The 17,153-nt window shown below is 29.9% G+C and overlaps 8 protein-coding genes across 8 annotated transcripts; 4 read left to right on the top strand and 4 right to left on the bottom strand.

Moving 5' to 3' along the window:
- Positions 1–448: 448 nt before the first annotated feature.
- On the top strand, positions 449–1,018 carry AHP1 (thioredoxin peroxidase AHP1; the record flags this gene model as incomplete). Its single annotated transcript, XM_046081011.1, has 1 exon — positions 449–1,018. One exon carries the CDS (start codon positions 449–451, stop codon positions 1,016–1,018), a length of 570 nt encoding a protein of 189 aa, XP_045932645.1.
- A 562-nt stretch (positions 1,019–1,580) lies between these two features.
- On the top strand, positions 1,581–3,065 carry MCH4 (Mch4p; the record flags this gene model as incomplete). The annotated part of the gene is made up of 1 exon (XM_046081010.1): positions 1,581–3,065. One exon carries the CDS (start codon positions 1,581–1,583, stop codon positions 3,063–3,065), a length of 1,485 nt encoding a protein of 494 aa, XP_045932644.1.
- A 465-nt stretch (positions 3,066–3,530) lies between these two features.
- On the top strand, positions 3,531–4,734 carry SCDLUD_005034 (60S ribosomal protein eL18; the record flags this gene model as incomplete). The annotated part of the gene is made up of 2 exons (XM_046081009.1): positions 3,531–3,642; positions 4,286–4,734. The coding sequence occupies 2 exons, from the start codon at positions 3,531–3,533 to the stop codon at positions 4,732–4,734; spliced, it is 561 nt and encodes a 186-aa protein (XP_045932643.1).
- Positions 4,735–5,068: 334 nt separating this feature from the next.
- SCDLUD_005033 (uncharacterized protein) lies at positions 5,069–6,739 on the bottom strand (the record flags this gene model as incomplete). The annotated part of the gene is made up of 1 exon (XM_046076887.1): positions 5,069–6,739. The coding sequence occupies one exon, from the start codon at positions 6,737–6,739 to the stop codon at positions 5,069–5,071; it is 1,671 nt and encodes a 556-aa protein (XP_045932642.1).
- A 912-nt stretch (positions 6,740–7,651) lies between these two features.
- Positions 7,652–9,053, top strand: RPS19B (40S ribosomal protein eS19; the record flags this gene model as incomplete). Its single annotated transcript, XM_046081008.1, has 2 exons — positions 7,652–7,671; positions 8,630–9,053. The coding sequence occupies 2 exons, from the start codon at positions 7,652–7,654 to the stop codon at positions 9,051–9,053; spliced, it is 444 nt and encodes a 147-aa protein (XP_045932641.1).
- An 838-nt stretch (positions 9,054–9,891) lies between these two features.
- HRP1 (Hrp1p) lies at positions 9,892–11,634 on the bottom strand (the record flags this gene model as incomplete). The annotated part of the gene is made up of 1 exon (XM_046081007.1): positions 9,892–11,634. The coding sequence occupies one exon, from the start codon at positions 11,632–11,634 to the stop codon at positions 9,892–9,894; it is 1,743 nt and encodes a 580-aa protein (XP_045932640.1).
- Positions 11,635–12,933: 1,299 nt separating this feature from the next.
- YPT11 (Rab family GTPase YPT11) lies at positions 12,934–14,496 on the bottom strand (the record flags this gene model as incomplete). The annotated part of the gene is made up of 1 exon (XM_046081006.1): positions 12,934–14,496. The coding sequence occupies one exon, from the start codon at positions 14,494–14,496 to the stop codon at positions 12,934–12,936; it is 1,563 nt and encodes a 520-aa protein (XP_045932639.1).
- A 523-nt stretch (positions 14,497–15,019) lies between these two features.
- TRM13 (tRNA:m4X modification enzyme) lies at positions 15,020–16,456 on the bottom strand (the record flags this gene model as incomplete). Its single annotated transcript, XM_046081005.1, has 1 exon — positions 15,020–16,456. The coding sequence occupies one exon, from the start codon at positions 16,454–16,456 to the stop codon at positions 15,020–15,022; it is 1,437 nt and encodes a 478-aa protein (XP_045932638.1).
- Between the last annotated feature and the right edge of the window lie 697 nt (positions 16,457–17,153).

The raw sequence follows: 17,153 nt of genomic DNA, 5'->3' as shown, positions 1-17,153 counted from the left end.
TTTAATGGTTATTTCCTTTTTAATTTTTTATCTAATACCGTAGACATACGGATATGTAACATACACGGACTGATTAACTGGACTTAAAGTCAAATATTCCGAAATGTGAATCAATGCGAAAGCCGAACTTTAAAGCGAAGTATAAAACATAAAAAAAAAAAAAAAGGGGGGCAGATGAAGAAAGATTAATATTTTATATTTTTATTTGTGGGAGAGGGAAAAAAAAAAAAAAAAAAAAATTGACCCTATTCTACCAATTTTTTTGTTTTTTCTTTCTTATAGCTTATTTATAATATCTAAAATAAAACCTACTGCAATGGTTACCATCAAACATCCTTTTTATATAATTCTTCATTTAAAATTAAGGCATTAGCTTTTACTAGGAATAGCAAAGTATATATTACAATTTAAAAATAAAATAATAATAATAGCAGTAGTAGTAGTAATAATGTATGGTTTAAGACGTAGTATTTCACAAATCAATTCAATTTCTAAATTTCACACCTTTTCTAAGGTCTTTTTCAAAGTCGGTGAATCAATTAAACCGGGCATTCCTGCTTTATTTGAAAATTCACCCGGCAATTCTGTAGATTTGGGCGCTGAAGTTGCAAAAATTCCAAAATCTATAATTGTTGGCGTTCCAGGAGCATTCTCTCCAGCCTGTAGTGCATCCCATATTCCAGGTTATATTAAGCACTTGAAAGATTTCCAAAAAAAGGGTATTGATCAGATTTTTGTTACTGTGGTAAACGATCCGTTTGTCACCAAAGCTTGGGCAGATAGTTTGAAATTGAAAGATTCTACTGGTGGCAAAATCAGATTGATTGCTGATGCTCAAGGCAAATTTGCTGAAAGCGGTGATGCTTTGTTTGATGCATCTGTTAAATTTTTTGGTAATAAAAGAAATTATAGATTTGCATTGGTCCTAGAAAATGGCAAGATTATTAAAGAATTTGTTGAGCCGGACCAAGTTGGTGTTAAAGTTTCTAGTGCTGAAAATGTTTTGAAAAATTTATAAGTAAATATTTAGGAAGCTTTTCATTAGGAAGTATTGTTTTTTTTTTTTCTTAAAAAAACAAAAAAAAAAAAAAAATGTAACAGAGAAAGACTTTCTTTAAGTAGGTATTTGTATTGCATTTAAGCATGTTTTGAATGTTTAGAAATTATCATTTACTATTTCGAATAGCCTTGTTATACATATATATTTGTATTTGTGCAAATAAATCTTCTAATGGCTTAAAAATTTGATAATATATTAAACAATAGCTAAAAATATTAACCATTTTTTTTTTGTCGCTTTTTAAAGTGCTAAAGATTATAATCCTGCCTTTCATCCGTTATAAATGTTCTTTGCGAAAATTATAACTAATATTTATATACATATATATATATATATATATATCTTATCACACTGACAAAAAAAAAAAAAAAAAGAGAATCAAAAGAATCAGAAAGCTTCCTTATTAGACCAAACATTTGAAGCAAAGAGTGGCCCGATAAAAGACTGCTTCGGAGCACACACATATCTGTCAACTTTGAAAAATAACAACGCTTAAATCCCAAAAATAAAATACAATAACATGGAGATTGAATTACAAAATATCCCAGCCAAAAATGACTGGGTAGTTAACAAATCTAGAGCTTATTCATCAGCATATTTGCACAATGAGAATGAACAAATACAAGATGAAAGCAAAGCTTTCACATTATATGAGCAGCAGCCAGTTACAATTAAAAATCTAGGAAAAACCGACGAACAAGAGACGGAAGAAAATTTCGCTTCATCACTACTTGAGGAAGACGATGAAGAATCTTTTCCTGAAGGCGGTATACAAGCATATTTAGTCGTATTCGGCAGTTTTATGGGATTGATTCCTGTTTTTGGAATGATCAATTCCTTGGGTGCTATACAAAGTTATATTAGTTATAATCAATTAAGTGACGTCAAATCATCAACAGTCTCGTGGATTTTCTCTATTTTCTTGGCAATTTCCTTCGTTAGTTGTGTTTTTACAGGTGCCTATTTTGACCGGAACGGTGGGTTCATCCCAATGGCCGTGGGTTCCTTGTTTTATGTCGGTGGCATTATGGGATTAGCCAATTGCACAAAAGTGTGGCATTTTATTTTATCTTTTGCCCTTTGCACAGGTTGCGCTACAGGTATATTAACCACTCCTCTCGTCAGTTGTGTAGCAACTTGGTTTTATAAGAAAAGAGCTTTGGCTACAAGTATTGCCTCTATTGGTGGATCTATTGGTGGGATTGTGTTTCCCATAATGTTGAGAAAATTGTATGTTGAAGTAGGTTTCCAATGGGCCATTAGGATACTAGGCTTTATTTGTTTGGTATGCTTGTTAACAGCTGTGTTTTTGGCTAAAGAAAGAAAAAATTTGAGGAAAAAAATTGAACCTTTTGATACTAAATGGGAACTTATAAAATGGTATGTAAGTAATAGCTTTAATTGGAAGTATTTTTTGGATTTAAAGTTCCTGTTTGCAGCACTGGGTGCTTCATTTGCAGAAAATTCGTTAACTTGTTCAGCTACATTTCTGGCATCGTATTCTATTTTAAGAGGAAATTCTCAGAATATATCGTATGCATTAATCACAGTCACAAATGCAGCAGGGATCTTGGGAAGATATATCCCAGGATATTTAGCTGATAAGTGTATGGGACGTTTTAATGTTGTTATTATCACAATTTCGTTTGCTGCATTATTTAATTTTGTGTTGTGGTTACCCTTTGGTGGTCATATTGGATGTTTATGGGCCTATGTCTGTTTGTATGGTTTTAGTAGTGGGAGCATTTTAAGTTTAACACCATCTTGCATTGGGCAAATATCAAAGACTTCAGAATTTGGACAAAGATATTCTACCACATATTTAATTGAGGCAGCAATGACATTACCCATTATTCCAATAGGTGGTGCGATTATAGGTGATGGTAAAAGTGTCAAGAAATATAATGATTTTATTGTGTTTTCTACCATGTTAATGGTTACGGGGGTTATTTGTTACATAATATCAAGAGTTTTGTGTGTTGGGTTTGCTATCAGAAAGTTTTAATGTTAATTATCAGCAGCAGATCTGGTTTTTATGCCCTCGTGTTAGGGTTTTATGGATGCTATTTTGTGACACTTTTGTGATGTATGGGTGTAAACAATTTTTATTTTTTTATATTTTTATTCTCTGTTTTTTTTTTGTTGTTGTTTTTTTTTTTCTTAATTTTTTGGTGTATGGGTTTAGTGTACTTTAACATATTAAAAATATTTGAAGTTTTTGTTTTATGTATTGAAAAAAAATTTTTTTTTTTCTTTTCTTTTTCTTGTTTTTTTATTTTTTTTTTTTATTCAATTTCAAACAATTTTTTTGAGCTGCTTTCCTTATTTTTTTAAATATTTTTTTATTTTCTCAAATCCTTTTATATTAGGTTATGAATTGTAAATTGTCTTTTTTTAGGATATCATCATATATACATATAAATACTTATAATTCAGTCATCCACAAGGAACAAACTCCAAAGAAACAAATATGGGTATTGATCACACTAGAAAGCAACACAAGAGATCTGGTCACAGAACTGCTCCAAAATCTGACAACGTCTACTTGAAGTTGTTAGTTAAATTGTACACCTTTTTAGCTCGTATGTCTACAACTACATTGACAGTATAGGTTTCTTTTTTTTTAATTTTTTCAATAGAAAAACAAAAAAAAAGACACTGTAAAGAAAGAAAGCATCTACTTCTAGGTTTAATAGTCAATATTATTTATAGAAAAAGGAAATTATCCAATAATCACAAAATGCATGCAATTTTTTTTATTTTTTTTCTAAGGGGTGTCCAGATTTTTATTTATATATCATGCATCATTAAAAGTTTATTTCAGGGGAATTACTTGAACAGTGTTAATGTACCATCTCAGTTATTGAATTTACTTTTTTTTTTTTATTTTTTTTTAATTCAAGTTACTGAGGAAGCAAATTTTTTTGATCACTGTATATAATTCTTTCTAATGCAAGGGTAAATCCTATTAGAATTGCAATTAATCATACAATATTCTGCGAGTATATGTATTGTTCATTTTAAAGAGGAAAAAATGTGTTTTCCTGATACATGTGCGACCCCTGTTAAATATATTACTATTATAACCTGAGCAGAATTTCTCTCTAATATCCACTCTTTTGATACTGGAGATGAATTTTATTATTCTTTTTAATAAAGAAAAAAGGAGAAATTTACTAACATTATCCATATATATATTTATATATATATAATATTTAATTACAGGTCGTACTGATGCTCCATTTAACAAGGTTGTTTTGAAATCTTTGTTTATGTCAAAGATCAACAGACCACCAGTTTCTCTTTCTAGAATTGGTAGAGCTTTGAAGCAAGAAGGTGCTGCCAACAAGACCATTGTTGTTGTTGGTACTGTTACTGATGACTCTAGAATTTTGGACTTACCAAAAGCTACTGTTGCTGCTTTGAGAGTTACTGCTTCTGCCAAAGCTGCCATCTTGAAGGCTGGTGGTGAAGTTATCACTTTAGATCAATTGGCCAGCAGAGCTCCAAAGGGTCAAAACACTTTGATTGTTAGAGGTCCAAGAAACTCTAGAGAAGCTGTCAGACACTTTGGTATGGGTCCACACAAGAACAAGGCTCCAAGAATCTTGTCTGAAGGTAGAAAATTCGAAAGAGCTAGAGGTAGAAGAAGATCCAAGGGTTTCAAGGTGTAAATTAGGTAATAAATTAATAATTAGTTTTACCCTTTTTTGTTTCCTTTTATACTTGAACAAATTTTTTTTTTTTTTTTTGAAATGCACTTGATAAAAATATTTTTTGTTTTGTGTATTTTTTAGTAATAAATATATATGTGTATAAATACATTATAAATAATATATTTTTCAACTTGCATGACATTTACTTATATACCCAAAAATGTATGTTTCTGTGAAGCGTTACTATTAAATTTTTTTTTTTTTTTTCTTTGGTGGGTAGGAAGAGTACACATCAAGATATGTATTGTTACATTTTGGTGCTCTGTAAATTGCACTATGCGCTTGATATGAATTACAATAGCCTGGAAACTCTTTGAATAGCATATCTATCAGCATCTTGAAACTCGCACCAACTATGCCAAAAAGAAATTGTATTTTCGGAGTCATTCCCTGGGAAAGAATTTCCAACGTTTTTATAGGAATCACCCAGGTATAGGTAGGTTTCCCATTGCTTCATCCAGGGTATGGTATTATTGTGTTGTTGATAACTAGGTTGTTGTTTTTGCAAAGTAGCCCTTTCATTAAACATAAACTCTTGTGAATCATTTATGATATGCCATGCCAAATAAATTTTCAATATTGGCAAGGGTTTAATACGAGGATGATTATTAGCAGTTGTAGGAGTAACAGATACGAGTTCGTCTTCATTTATAACGTGGTTCCAAAGATCTGACACTTGGAAGGTCTCAAACTCAGTAAATTGGCCATATATGAAATTGAACTCTGTTAAATGGGCTATCAAGAGTCGAATTAGGGCATTTAATAATGATGGTTTAATGATACCAACTGAAAATGCTCTAGATATTATCTCTAAATTTTCTACTGAACAGTTATCTGTAAAGGAGGTATTATGTGCTTGTGCAAGAACCTTGGGTAACCCTAACGTTTTCAATACATTATCTTCCAATCTAAGCTTTTTCAAATGCGGTAAATTTGAAATTATGTGCATAAATCGTGGGTAATGATCGTTTACATGATGTTGTATGTATAACATAGTTTCCTTGCTCATTGCTTCATTCTTAGAGGTGGAGTTGTAAAACGAGAGCTCTTTCAAAGTTGTATGGCCGGCTTTGAGCAAAAAATCTGAAATAAAAGGTAAATCGCCGATAAAGAAAGATGCTCTATTTATCACAGTTAAGATTTGTAAATTGCCTGAATTTATACTGGATGCAAGGTGATTTAGAAACAGTTCTATATTGTTATTATTATCATTAATTTCCAATACAGCAAAATCAAATAATATGGATAAAGACAAAAAATTTTGGTAATTTATTTTTGCTAATAGAAAGTCAAAAAGGTTTGGTTGGCATATGAAATTTAGATGTTTTAATTTCCATTTATTTTTGGTATCTTTTTTCATGCTATTATACTGGAAGGTGTTATTGCTTTTACTTATGCCAAATAACTTTAGACAATTAACATTTGGGAAAGTGTCGATTAAATTATATCTATCCATATCTATCCACACTGGGATTTCTAAGCATGTAATTGAATATCGAAAATATAAAATTGAATAGCTTGGAGAAGATAGTATTTGTTTCTGAAAAGAGGATAATTCTTGTTTCCTGATCAAAAGTGATTCAACTTCTTTATTTCTAACAAAGGAAATCATATTTGGACTTGATAATAAACTGACGATTTTAAAGATTTTTTTATTCAATAATGCTATATTAAGAACCGATTTGTCTTTGTGTAGTTGAGAAACTTTATAGCTGCTGAACCTCCAGTTATAATTGCTTTGTTGAAGTATTTCGGACACCTTATATCTGCTTGGTGAGCAAAAGTTGGTTATTGTTTGGTGCGATGCATCAGTAGATGCAGGCGCTGACCGTGGAAGCCCAAAGCACGTTATAATACTATTATTAGTGTTAGTTATATTGGCACCATTAATATTGTCGTTAAACAATACTCTTGATATTATATTCAACAGTATATCATCTGGTAAGTCACATAAATTTTTCATTATCTTTTTCTATATTTGATTATCTGTGCAAATGGTGTTAGTTTCAGTTGTATTTGCATATACTTATGAGCAATAAACATTGATGTAGGAAAAGCCACCTTTTGCAAATTTTTTTTTTTTTTATGAGTTTTTATTTTTAAGTATGATAATCTAATAGATAAAATTGATTACAAATATGATAAAAAGATTAGCTGTTGTATAAGCCGATAGATAATTAATTTACGAGTTAGGCAAACATTTTTTAAAATAATTAAATTTTACATTGTTAATTTTTTTTTTTTTTTTTTTTTTTTTTTGGTTTCAGTTTTAATTTGTGACATTCAATTTACACCTGTACCTCATGTTAGATAAAACCTTGGATTAATTTTTTTCTCTTTTATTTCTCTTTTTTTTTTTTTTTTTTTTTTCCTTTTTTAAAGTGCTTGCGCGGATGACACACAGCAACAGATAATTCTAGACAAAAACCAGACAGGCGTTAATCTTTGCGTGCGACTTAGTAACAAACCTCGCATGTTAACACTGATTTTTTCTATGTGTCCTTTCGTGCCACAAATTTGTTCAAAGGGCGTTGTTTATTTTTTTTCATTTCGTTTTAACTTGATCAAATTTTCGTCTTTGCTTTCAAAAAAGAAAAAAAGCTTTCAATTTTATCAAAATGTTTTTGTATTGATAAAATCTTGCCTAGTGCAAATATCATTATCTAAAACTCATTATTTTTTCTTTTTCATTTTTTTTTTTTTTTTAACTATTATTATTATTATTATGTCGTTTTTGTTGGTTTCCCTTTTAATATCTCAATAAATTTTATTCTTGCATCTTTGTTTGCCTTTTGTTTTTTTCTGATTTTTAAAGAAGTAATTCTTACATTAACTTAAACAACCTCATAAGACCATATATACAGACGAGTTAAAGATGCCAGGTATTTCCGTTAGGTACGTATTCACAGGTTTTATAAGTCTTTTAAAAAAGTCAAAATAGATAATTCCACAATTTGAGAGAAACAGTAAAGAAGCGGCAAATAATAAAACTAAATTCCTAGTTAGCTGGTAATGAGAAAAATTGTTGTAATACAATGTTTTATGATTTAATTTATGAATTATTAGGATTCACAGAACTGTGTGAAGATTCTTATTAGTTATCCTCAAGTACAATTAAAATAAATTTTCGAGTTCATTATCTAAACAGTTAAGAAAAGCGTATGCTAACACTGATTTTGTTGAATTTATAACGACATGACAGGCATTGTAGTGTTGCTTATGGCGATCATTGAAAATTATCAATATAAACAATGAATTGAAAAAAAAAAGCTATTCAGACAATTAAGAGCTAGAGCATAGAATTATTAGAATATTTTTTTTTTCTATAGAAACTTTAAACAAATTTGAAGGTGATAATTACGTAGTTATCATTAATAGTGCGTGTTTTTCCTTTAATATGCCATGGGATTTTTTTTCCTATCTTAAGCCCAACGATATGTCTGTCAGGTGCTTTTTTGTACGGAGGCTAAAGCAAATTTTTACACTAGGTTATATTATCCCGACTTGATCCTTTTTTTGAAGAATTCTAGCGATTTACACCTTTGGAAGAACGTTTCATTGTTCTCTTTAATAAATTGTGGAATATCTGACATCTTTTGTTGAATTTTTATTTACTAACATTTTTTTTTTTTATTTAATATATGTTTGTGTTTAAATTTTTGTGTTTGGATACAAGTGGGAACTTTTTGCCTTTTCAAATGTCTTTTAATGACTTTTATAACAGTTGAGTTTGATGTAAGGCCGCTGTAGGAAAAAGTTTTGTGAAGATGAAAACGTAATATATGATCATTTTGTATTCAAACATTTAAATTGCAATATAAATGTACGTGAGATACAATATATTTTAATTCAGAGACGTTCCAGCTCAAGATTTCATTGACGCTTACGCTATTTTCTTGCAAAGACAAGGTAAATTAGAAGTTCCAGGTTACGTTGATATTGTCAAGACCTCCGCTGGTAATGAAATGCCACCACAAGATGCTGAAGGTTGGTTTTACAAGCGTGCTGCTTCTGTTGCCAGACACATTTACTTGAGAAAGCAAGTTGGTGTCGGTAAGTTGAACAAATTGTACGGTGGTGCCAAAAACAGAGGTGTCAGACCACACAAGCACGTTGACGCTTCCGGTTCTGTTAACAGAAGAGTTTTACAAGCTTTGGAAAAGATTGGTGTTGTTGAAATTTCTCCAAAGGGTGGTAGAAGAATTTCCGAAAATGGTCAAAGAGATTTGGACCGTATCGCCGCTCAAACTTTGGAAAACGAAGAAGATGATGAATAAATGTATAATTTGAAAAAATAAATTTTAAGTTTATATTTTAACATTTTTTGTCTGTTTTATACGTGATTAATTTCATTATTTTCTTTTTTTGATTTTTTTTTTTTAAGGAAAGAAAAAAGAGCTTTATAATTATCGTTCTACTAGATATAATTGTCACTCTATATTATTAATAATAATACTGAATCTATTTGTATATATATATTTTTGTATATAAATCTCTTGCCAGCTTGTTGCATTGTATTTTAATTGTTATTTTTTCTTTCTTGGGCTTTGGATGTGTATTGTCTGTGTTCTATGTAAAAATCCCTGATTTTGGCACTAATCTGATAAGATTATATGACCCAAAATACAAGATCAAGAGTAATTTAACGTTGAGAGCCAGAGGAAGAGTTTTCTAAATATCTGCAGTAAAAATAATTAATAGAAATAAAAAAAAAAAAAAAAAAAAAGACAAAAGTACTAATAAAACTTATAAAGTATGTTAAATAATTATTTAAGAATAAGCCATTTTGTTCACGCAACTATTCAACTATCACCATCATTAAACAACGGAGAAAAAAATGTAAAATAAAATAAAAGATAAAAGAAAAAAAAAAAAAAAAAAAAAAAAAGACGACGATAGTTAACGTTACATTTATCAGTGGCATACTAAACCTTACCAATAATATATAAAAAAAATACAGTTAAATAATAATATCTACAATCTCTAACATAAAAATCAGTAGGAGTGAGAAAGCATTCAAAATAAAATAAAAATGAACATAACAGTAGCATATAAAAAATTTAATATAATTTTCTTGTATATATATACATATATATATATATGCTCTTTTCTAGTTTAATGTCTACTATATGGATGATAGCCACCACTACCATATCTATTTTCGTAGCCACCTCTGTATGATCCTTTGTTTCCTCTTCCGCCTCTACCACGGTAGCCACCACGGTAGTTATTATAACGATAACCATTGCCACCACTATGGCTATTATTAGAAGTATTGTTATAGGAATAATGATCGTTATGGTTATTAACGGAACCATTTGTATCTGTATTAGAGATAGCTGGTGGAGAATTGGAAGATTTAGGGCCCTTTGGAGCATCTGGTGGAGGACTTGGTTTTCTTTCAATTTCATCACCTGGGATATTATCATAATTACTAATGGTGGGTACATCATCGCCGGTATTGGTATTGGAACTAATATTTGGAACAGGTGTGGTGGGAGTACCAACACCTTGCTGGCCCATTGGCATCATACCAGACATAAACATCATGGGGTTCATCATCATCTGTTGCTGTTGTTGTTGCATCATTTGTGTATAATCAACACCGGTTTGTTGGGTTAATTGTTGGTAGTAGTCTTGCATTTTTTGCCAGTAATCGCTCATGAGTTGAGGATTAAACATCGGTGGAAAGCCACTGGAGCCCGCAGCAGTAGGCATACTGTTGGCATTATTGTAAGAGTAGCCGGTACTACTATTACCATTCGAGTAGTTATTGTTATAATTGTTGCTACGGTTATTATTTCTATAACCGTTGTTGTTATGGTTATTATTATTATTATTAGTATTATTAGTATTATTATTATTATTATTATTATTTAAACCTGGTCTTGGTTCTGCTCTTTTAACTTCTATTTGTTTACCGTTGAAATCTATATATTTATCTTTACAAACTAAATCTACAGCATCTGGTGAATCGTAAGTAACAAACCCAAACCCTCTTGATCTACCGGTATCCTTGTCCAACATTAATTGTGCGTCAATAATGGTACCAAATTTGCCAAAAAATTCTTCAAATTCTTTAGGTCTAACGTCGGCGCTGATCCCACCAACAAAAATTTTCCCAGTCTTTGATTGTTCTTCCCTTGGAATAGCTCTTTTGGGGTCAATAACTTTACCATCCAAAATGTGTTGAGTTTTTAAAACTTCGTCTACAGATTTGGCGCTTTCAAATGTTAGAAAGGCAAATCCTCTGGATCTACCATTGTTAGGTTCCCTCATAATTTTGAGGTCAATAACATTGCCGTATTTGTTGAAATATTCTTTTAGAGCATCTTCATCGGTTTCCCAGTTTAAACCACCTATAAACATCTTGGATAGTTCTCTAGACAAATCAGCTTTTACTACTTGATTATCGGAATTGGAAGAGTTATTGTTTTCAGTAGAAGTAGAATTATTTTCGTTGTTGGATGAAGAATCTTGTAAATTTTTCATCGAAGCTTGGAGAGACTTCCAGTCAGAGACATTGGTGTTGTTGTTTTCTAAGGAAGTACCATTATAATCAGTACTAGCAGTCTTGGTGGAAGTAGAAGTATTTTCCCTTTCTGGGTTAAGTTGCGAAATATTATTTGAAATGGCCTGTAATGTGACCAAGTCATCTAGAGTAGCAGAATTGGAAGCACTGGATTTATTTTGTTCGTTGTCCTTTGCTTCTGTGGCAGCAGATGTGGCATCATTTTTAGAACCTACAGAAGATGAAATTTTAGTGGTATCAGCAGTTGTCGTGGTAGTATTGGTACCATTCTCTTCTTCACCACCTCCGTAAATATCATCAAAATCTTCGTCGTCAGAATAGCTCATTATGGAACGTTGATAAATATAAACAAACGAATAACTAAATAAGTAGATAAATAAAAGGTTGTTATTTATAATAAATTAGTAAGCAATATAAACTAATAAAAATTCAAAGTAGTTTTAAAGCGTTATAATAGTTGACTGGAGCAAAATTGATAATGTTAGAAACAAAAGTAAAAAAAAAATAGATTCTCCAACGAAATGTGTTTTTGTTACTTAATTTGTTATATATTATAATTGTTATAATAATAATATATAATAAGTGACCTATGAACAAAAAAAACTAAAATTATAGAAAAAAGAGAAAAGAAAGAAAGCCTTTTTTGTAATATATAATAGTATGTATATTAGCACAAATAAAACTGAAGGTCGAATCTAGTTGATACGAAAAAAAAAAAAGGTGTGGGGATAAAAGTATAGTTGTTTTTGTTGTCTTTTTTTTTCTCTCTATTATTGAGGTACCTACCTGTTATTTGAAAAAAATCAAACAGGGACTTGTTTATTTGTTTTGAAAGTAAAAACTTTAATGCACTGTAGGAATATTTTAGTAATCCTCTAAAATAAAAACACTTTGATATTATTGATGTGATGTTTGTCTTTTTTTGGGATGTTTAAAGGACTGAGGGAGGAATATATGTGATAGCTTTGAAATATAAAAAGAAAAAAAGATAAAAAGTTGTAAATATGCCAACTGAGGTTAAAAAATTTTTATAGAATTTAAAGAAAAAATAATAAAATGATAAACGATTTGCCACCATAAAAGAAAAAAAGGAAAAAGAAAAAAAGGAAAAAAAAAAAAAGGAAAAAAAAAAAAAAAAAAAAAAGAAACAAAAAAGTTTATATTTGCATGCGAGCCGGGTAATGTTATTCTCTAATAATGGTAAAGTCCGACGTCTGTGTTGTCCGGTTTTTTAAAAGTTTAGTGGAAAGAGAAAAAAGTAAATTTTTTGGGAAGCTAAAAACGACAGTGGCATTTTCCTCTTTTTGAGTAAAAAAAATTTATTTATTCAAATGATAAAAGATAATCATAATAATAATAATAATAATACAATATTCATATACATAAAATATACACCTACATTTAAGACTAATAAATATTAAACCCAAAATAACTTATTCACAACACTTTATGTGATATTAACATCCATTTTTAAAACAATCACTAAAAAAAGTAATATAAAAAAATTGATTACTAAAATTTTATATTAATTCATTTCTTTGTACTCCTAAATTATCTATTTATCTTTAGTTTTATTTCACTTTTCTTTTATACTTTTTTTTTTTTTTTTTTTTTTTTTCCAATTTTTAACAACACTTACTCCTACTGGCATTGTTATCGCTAGTACTACTGTGCGAAAGAGGTTTAACCAGATCAATGGTCTTTGTCACCAAAGTAGCATCATCACTTGTCTCACCATTTACACCATCCAACATCAAATAATCATTAGTGGGTTTCGCCTGAACATCATAACACCCATGGCTCACTAGGTCCTGAATTATTCTACTGAAGCATTGTTCTACCCCATCATTATTTTGCCATTTACAACTAATTTCGAAATTTCCACGAATAAACAGTGTATTTTTATAACTATTCTCCGCTTCATGAACAAATTTCAAAACGGTTTCGTGAGTGACTTGTCTTTTCTTATACAAGTCGACTTTATTCCCAATTAAAAAGCATCTACATATAATACCTGGATTATTTTTAATCCACTCTGGTATCCAGTAGGTCATTAAACTATTTAAACTAGCAATGGAACAGATATCATAAACTAATACCAAACCTTGAGTCTTTTTGTAGAGCAATGGATTTAATGAATGTCTAAAACGTTCCTGGCCCGCTGTATCCCAAAATAAAATTTTGAAAAACCTATTGTCTAAATTAATTAGTTGGGATTTGATATCTAGACCTATGGTAGATTGGGTACTTAACTCCCAAACATCGTCGTCTTCGTCGTTTTCGTCGTTATTGAATTGTTTCAAGACGTCTGATTGGTTTATAAATAATTCTTCGTAATCATTTAAGGAATAACATTTTTGTTTTCTGGTTAATGTCTTGAGTTTTTTCTCCTTGGTAGTGGGAGTATTATCAAAAGTTATATTATTTCGCAATTTTCCGCTATGGGTAGATGATTTGCCTTCGTCGATTTTCGGTAGCTGATAATTATCGTTGTTATACAGATCATTGTAAGCAAAGGAGGATGATGGCTTTTTTTTTATAAATCGTAGTTCATTACAGTATCTCAAAATCAAGGCTGTTTTCCCTACACCTGCATCACCCAATAACAATATTTTAATGTTATCTGCGTTTATATTATCCTCATTAAGCACATTAGAAGATCCCTGTGAAATTATTCGAGGACTACTGGCGGTTGATGACATACCAGTAATACTGTTATTTCTGCATGTGGAAGAAGTTGGTGAGTAAAAATGAAGCGTTGTGGACCCAGATGGTGAAGATAATGAAGTGTATTCTTTATGGGAAATGCTATTGCTACTCATATTGCTATCAACGTTGTTTGTGCATATGTGTAATGGAGATATATTTCTTCTTTGCAATTTATTCATTGTGGTTCTTGGAGTAGGGCTTTTTACCAAAGAATTTTTTCTCGATAAACTATTTTTGGAAGTATAATATGGGTTATTTTGTTGACGACTTTTGCTCGGTGTTGTTGAGACTTGTTTTCCATTGGTTGTGCAAATGGTATCATCATTATTTTTGTTTTTTTCGCTACCATTATTTGCAGGATCATATGATAGATCTGATAGGATGGTCATACTATAGCCTTTTCTTTTTCTTTTTTTTAATTGATCTCTTTTAGTTTCAATACTAGTGCTGAGAGGGGTTTTAAACTCATTTGATGACATTGGTGATGATGGTAGAAGGTAAGAGCGATATACTAGTTGTATGAAAAGGATGATCGGTTTTATTTATTTATTTATTTTTTTTTTTTTTTTTTTTTTTTATTATATTATTATATTATATTTTATTTTATTTAATTTTATTTCAGTTAATTTTTTTTTTTTTTTTTTTATTTAGCCTTTCCTATAGTGTATTGTATTTGTTATTATAAAAAATAAAAAAAAAAAAAATAAAATAAAATAAAATAAAATAAAATTGAACAAATCAATAAACTTTCCGTCAACCAATAAAATGTTAACCGAACAACCATTTTCGGATATAGCAAATGGAAGCCGTCGGTGTAAATAATGTTTTTTGTTTTATTCTCTCTTCCAAAAAATTATTTTCTTTTCATCCAATAACAATTTCCATTTGGTGAAAACAAACAATGCTATCTATATCTAATAATACTACAGTAACTTTTTTAAAGGAAAAGAAAAGAAAAGAAAAATTAGTTAAATTAAAGTAAAAAAAAAAAAAAAAAAAAAACTATTTTTTATACAAAACCAATGCAACGTTTTCTAATGAGACAGTTGGTTTACAATACTGAACCAATTTAATACCAAATTTATTACCGCCATCATTATTACAAAAATGTGTTTTAACATATTCATATCTACCGTAATCAATAATTCTCCTGGAAATCATTCCAAGTTGTTCCCTTTCTTCGACTGATTTTTTACTAAAATGGGTGGTACTATCATCATCAATATCTTCTCTCCTCCCACAAGTGGCCCAACTGACTAACTTGGTCAAAGCATAGAAAAAAACTGTGGGTGTTATAGAATCTTCTTCTTTCTTGTCACAATCTTTATATTTTTCCAATATTCTTTCAATAAAAGGCATATTTACATAATTGTTTGGATCGCAAACATGCCTGCAACACATAGCAATAACAATTAACATATCAGTGGTGGTAGCATCATGGTAATTTTTTAGACAAGTCAATGTTAGGTCAGTAGCAGCACCACATAAGTGTTTAGATATGCTAACAACTTGATCCAGGTCATTAAAGCTATCCTCTTTTATTAAGTCCAGTAAAGAAATATCTTTAATATCTACTTTTTCTCTAACCACTTTATCCAAATTATATTTACCGGTGGCAATATTTCCAGTGGTAATAAATTGTACATCTGTTTTGAATTTGTTATCAAATTTCATTCGATTGTGACCTCTATCAATTAATAAGAAATTCGTACGGTTAGTGTTGTTAATAATGTTATCTTGCACATCCAGAGCTAAGCTTAAATTTAAATATCTGGATAATTCAGCACGTCCACAACCAAATTCAATAAATAAGGAGGTAACATTATTATCATCGCTACCATCAGTTTTAGTGTTTCCAATACTTTTTTTAATATGTTGTATTAACGAAGATTGTTGAATAGCATGATGTTTGTTACCTAAATTTTGAACTCTATGGTTTTCTATGTGATTATCAATTAGCAGTTCCATGCCCGGGTCTTTAATAAAATCTGGACTATCTTTAATTATATTTTCCAAAAGGGGCAAAACTTTTTCTACAATAATTTCTTTTATATTTTCGGGGATTTTGATGGTGGTAGATGCTTGAATACAATTGCAATTTAGTTTGAACCATGATTTCCCCGTGTTAAGATCCATTTCTTTTAATTTATTGCATTTTTTCAAATGCTTTTTTAGATCAATTTCCCAACAAGTATGGTTAGGATCCAAAGGACAAGGAACTCTTTTACCTTTTTTCCCATTGTGGATAGCTTCACCATTCTTTTTTTTTAAGTAGTTTAAATGTTCCGTACAATAATCTTTGGATTGACCACTTTTCAACATACCACATTGCCTATTCTTCTTTGTAATGAAGAAAATACATCTATTATTGTTCTTATCAGCGATGGGAGTATTTGGATATTGGTTTATTTTTATTTTCTTCAGTTCCGGTTCACTCATTTTGCTTAATTTTTGTTTCACCACTTATGTTTATGTTATTTGTAATATATCGTTAATTAAATTTCAGATTTATTTTATATTTGTTCCTATATTTTCCTATTTATTTATTTATTCCTCGTTTCTTTTTATTTTATTTTATTTTATTTTACAATTTTTTTTTAAGTCCGTAGATGGACAAAGTCCTATTTAATGCGACGTAATGGACAATAAAGGATTTTAGATCAAAACTAAACGAGAAGGCCCACAAGACCCCGCATACTGCAAAGCATGAGATTTTTTTTTTTTTTTTATTTATTTTGTGTGGATATTAAATAAGCGGATGATGAGTGGAAGAGTAAAACAATGGTACGATTAATCTGAGAGGGATGAAAGGACAAAAGAAAAGTTTTTGTCCTTTGTTTTGTAAGTCTTGTTATTCCGAGTTTGTCCGTTATTGTATTTATCCCTTTTCCATTTCCATTTCCATTTCCCTCGCGTTTTATAATCCGGAATTAAAAGAAAGTTTCGTTTAGTAAAAATAAACATTTATTTTTTATTTTTATTTTTCTATCTCCGATTAATTTGATATTTATTTATTTATTTATTTTTTTATTTCTTGTAATTAAAAAATCTAACAAAAGAAAAGAAAAGAAAAGAAAAGAAAAAAAAAATAGCTGACATTGCAAGTTTTTAAGTGCGCTTTTCCTTTTTTAATTTT

This window comes from Saccharomycodes ludwigii, chromosome VII (assembly GCF_020623625.1).
Source record: "Saccharomycodes ludwigii strain NBRC 1722 chromosome VII, whole genome shotgun sequence".
Classification (NCBI taxonomy): Eukaryota; Fungi; Ascomycota; class Saccharomycetes; order Saccharomycodales; family Saccharomycodaceae; genus Saccharomycodes; species Saccharomycodes ludwigii.
Note: the sequence above shows the minus strand (reverse complement) of the source record. Positions and strands in the feature narration are given on the sequence as shown.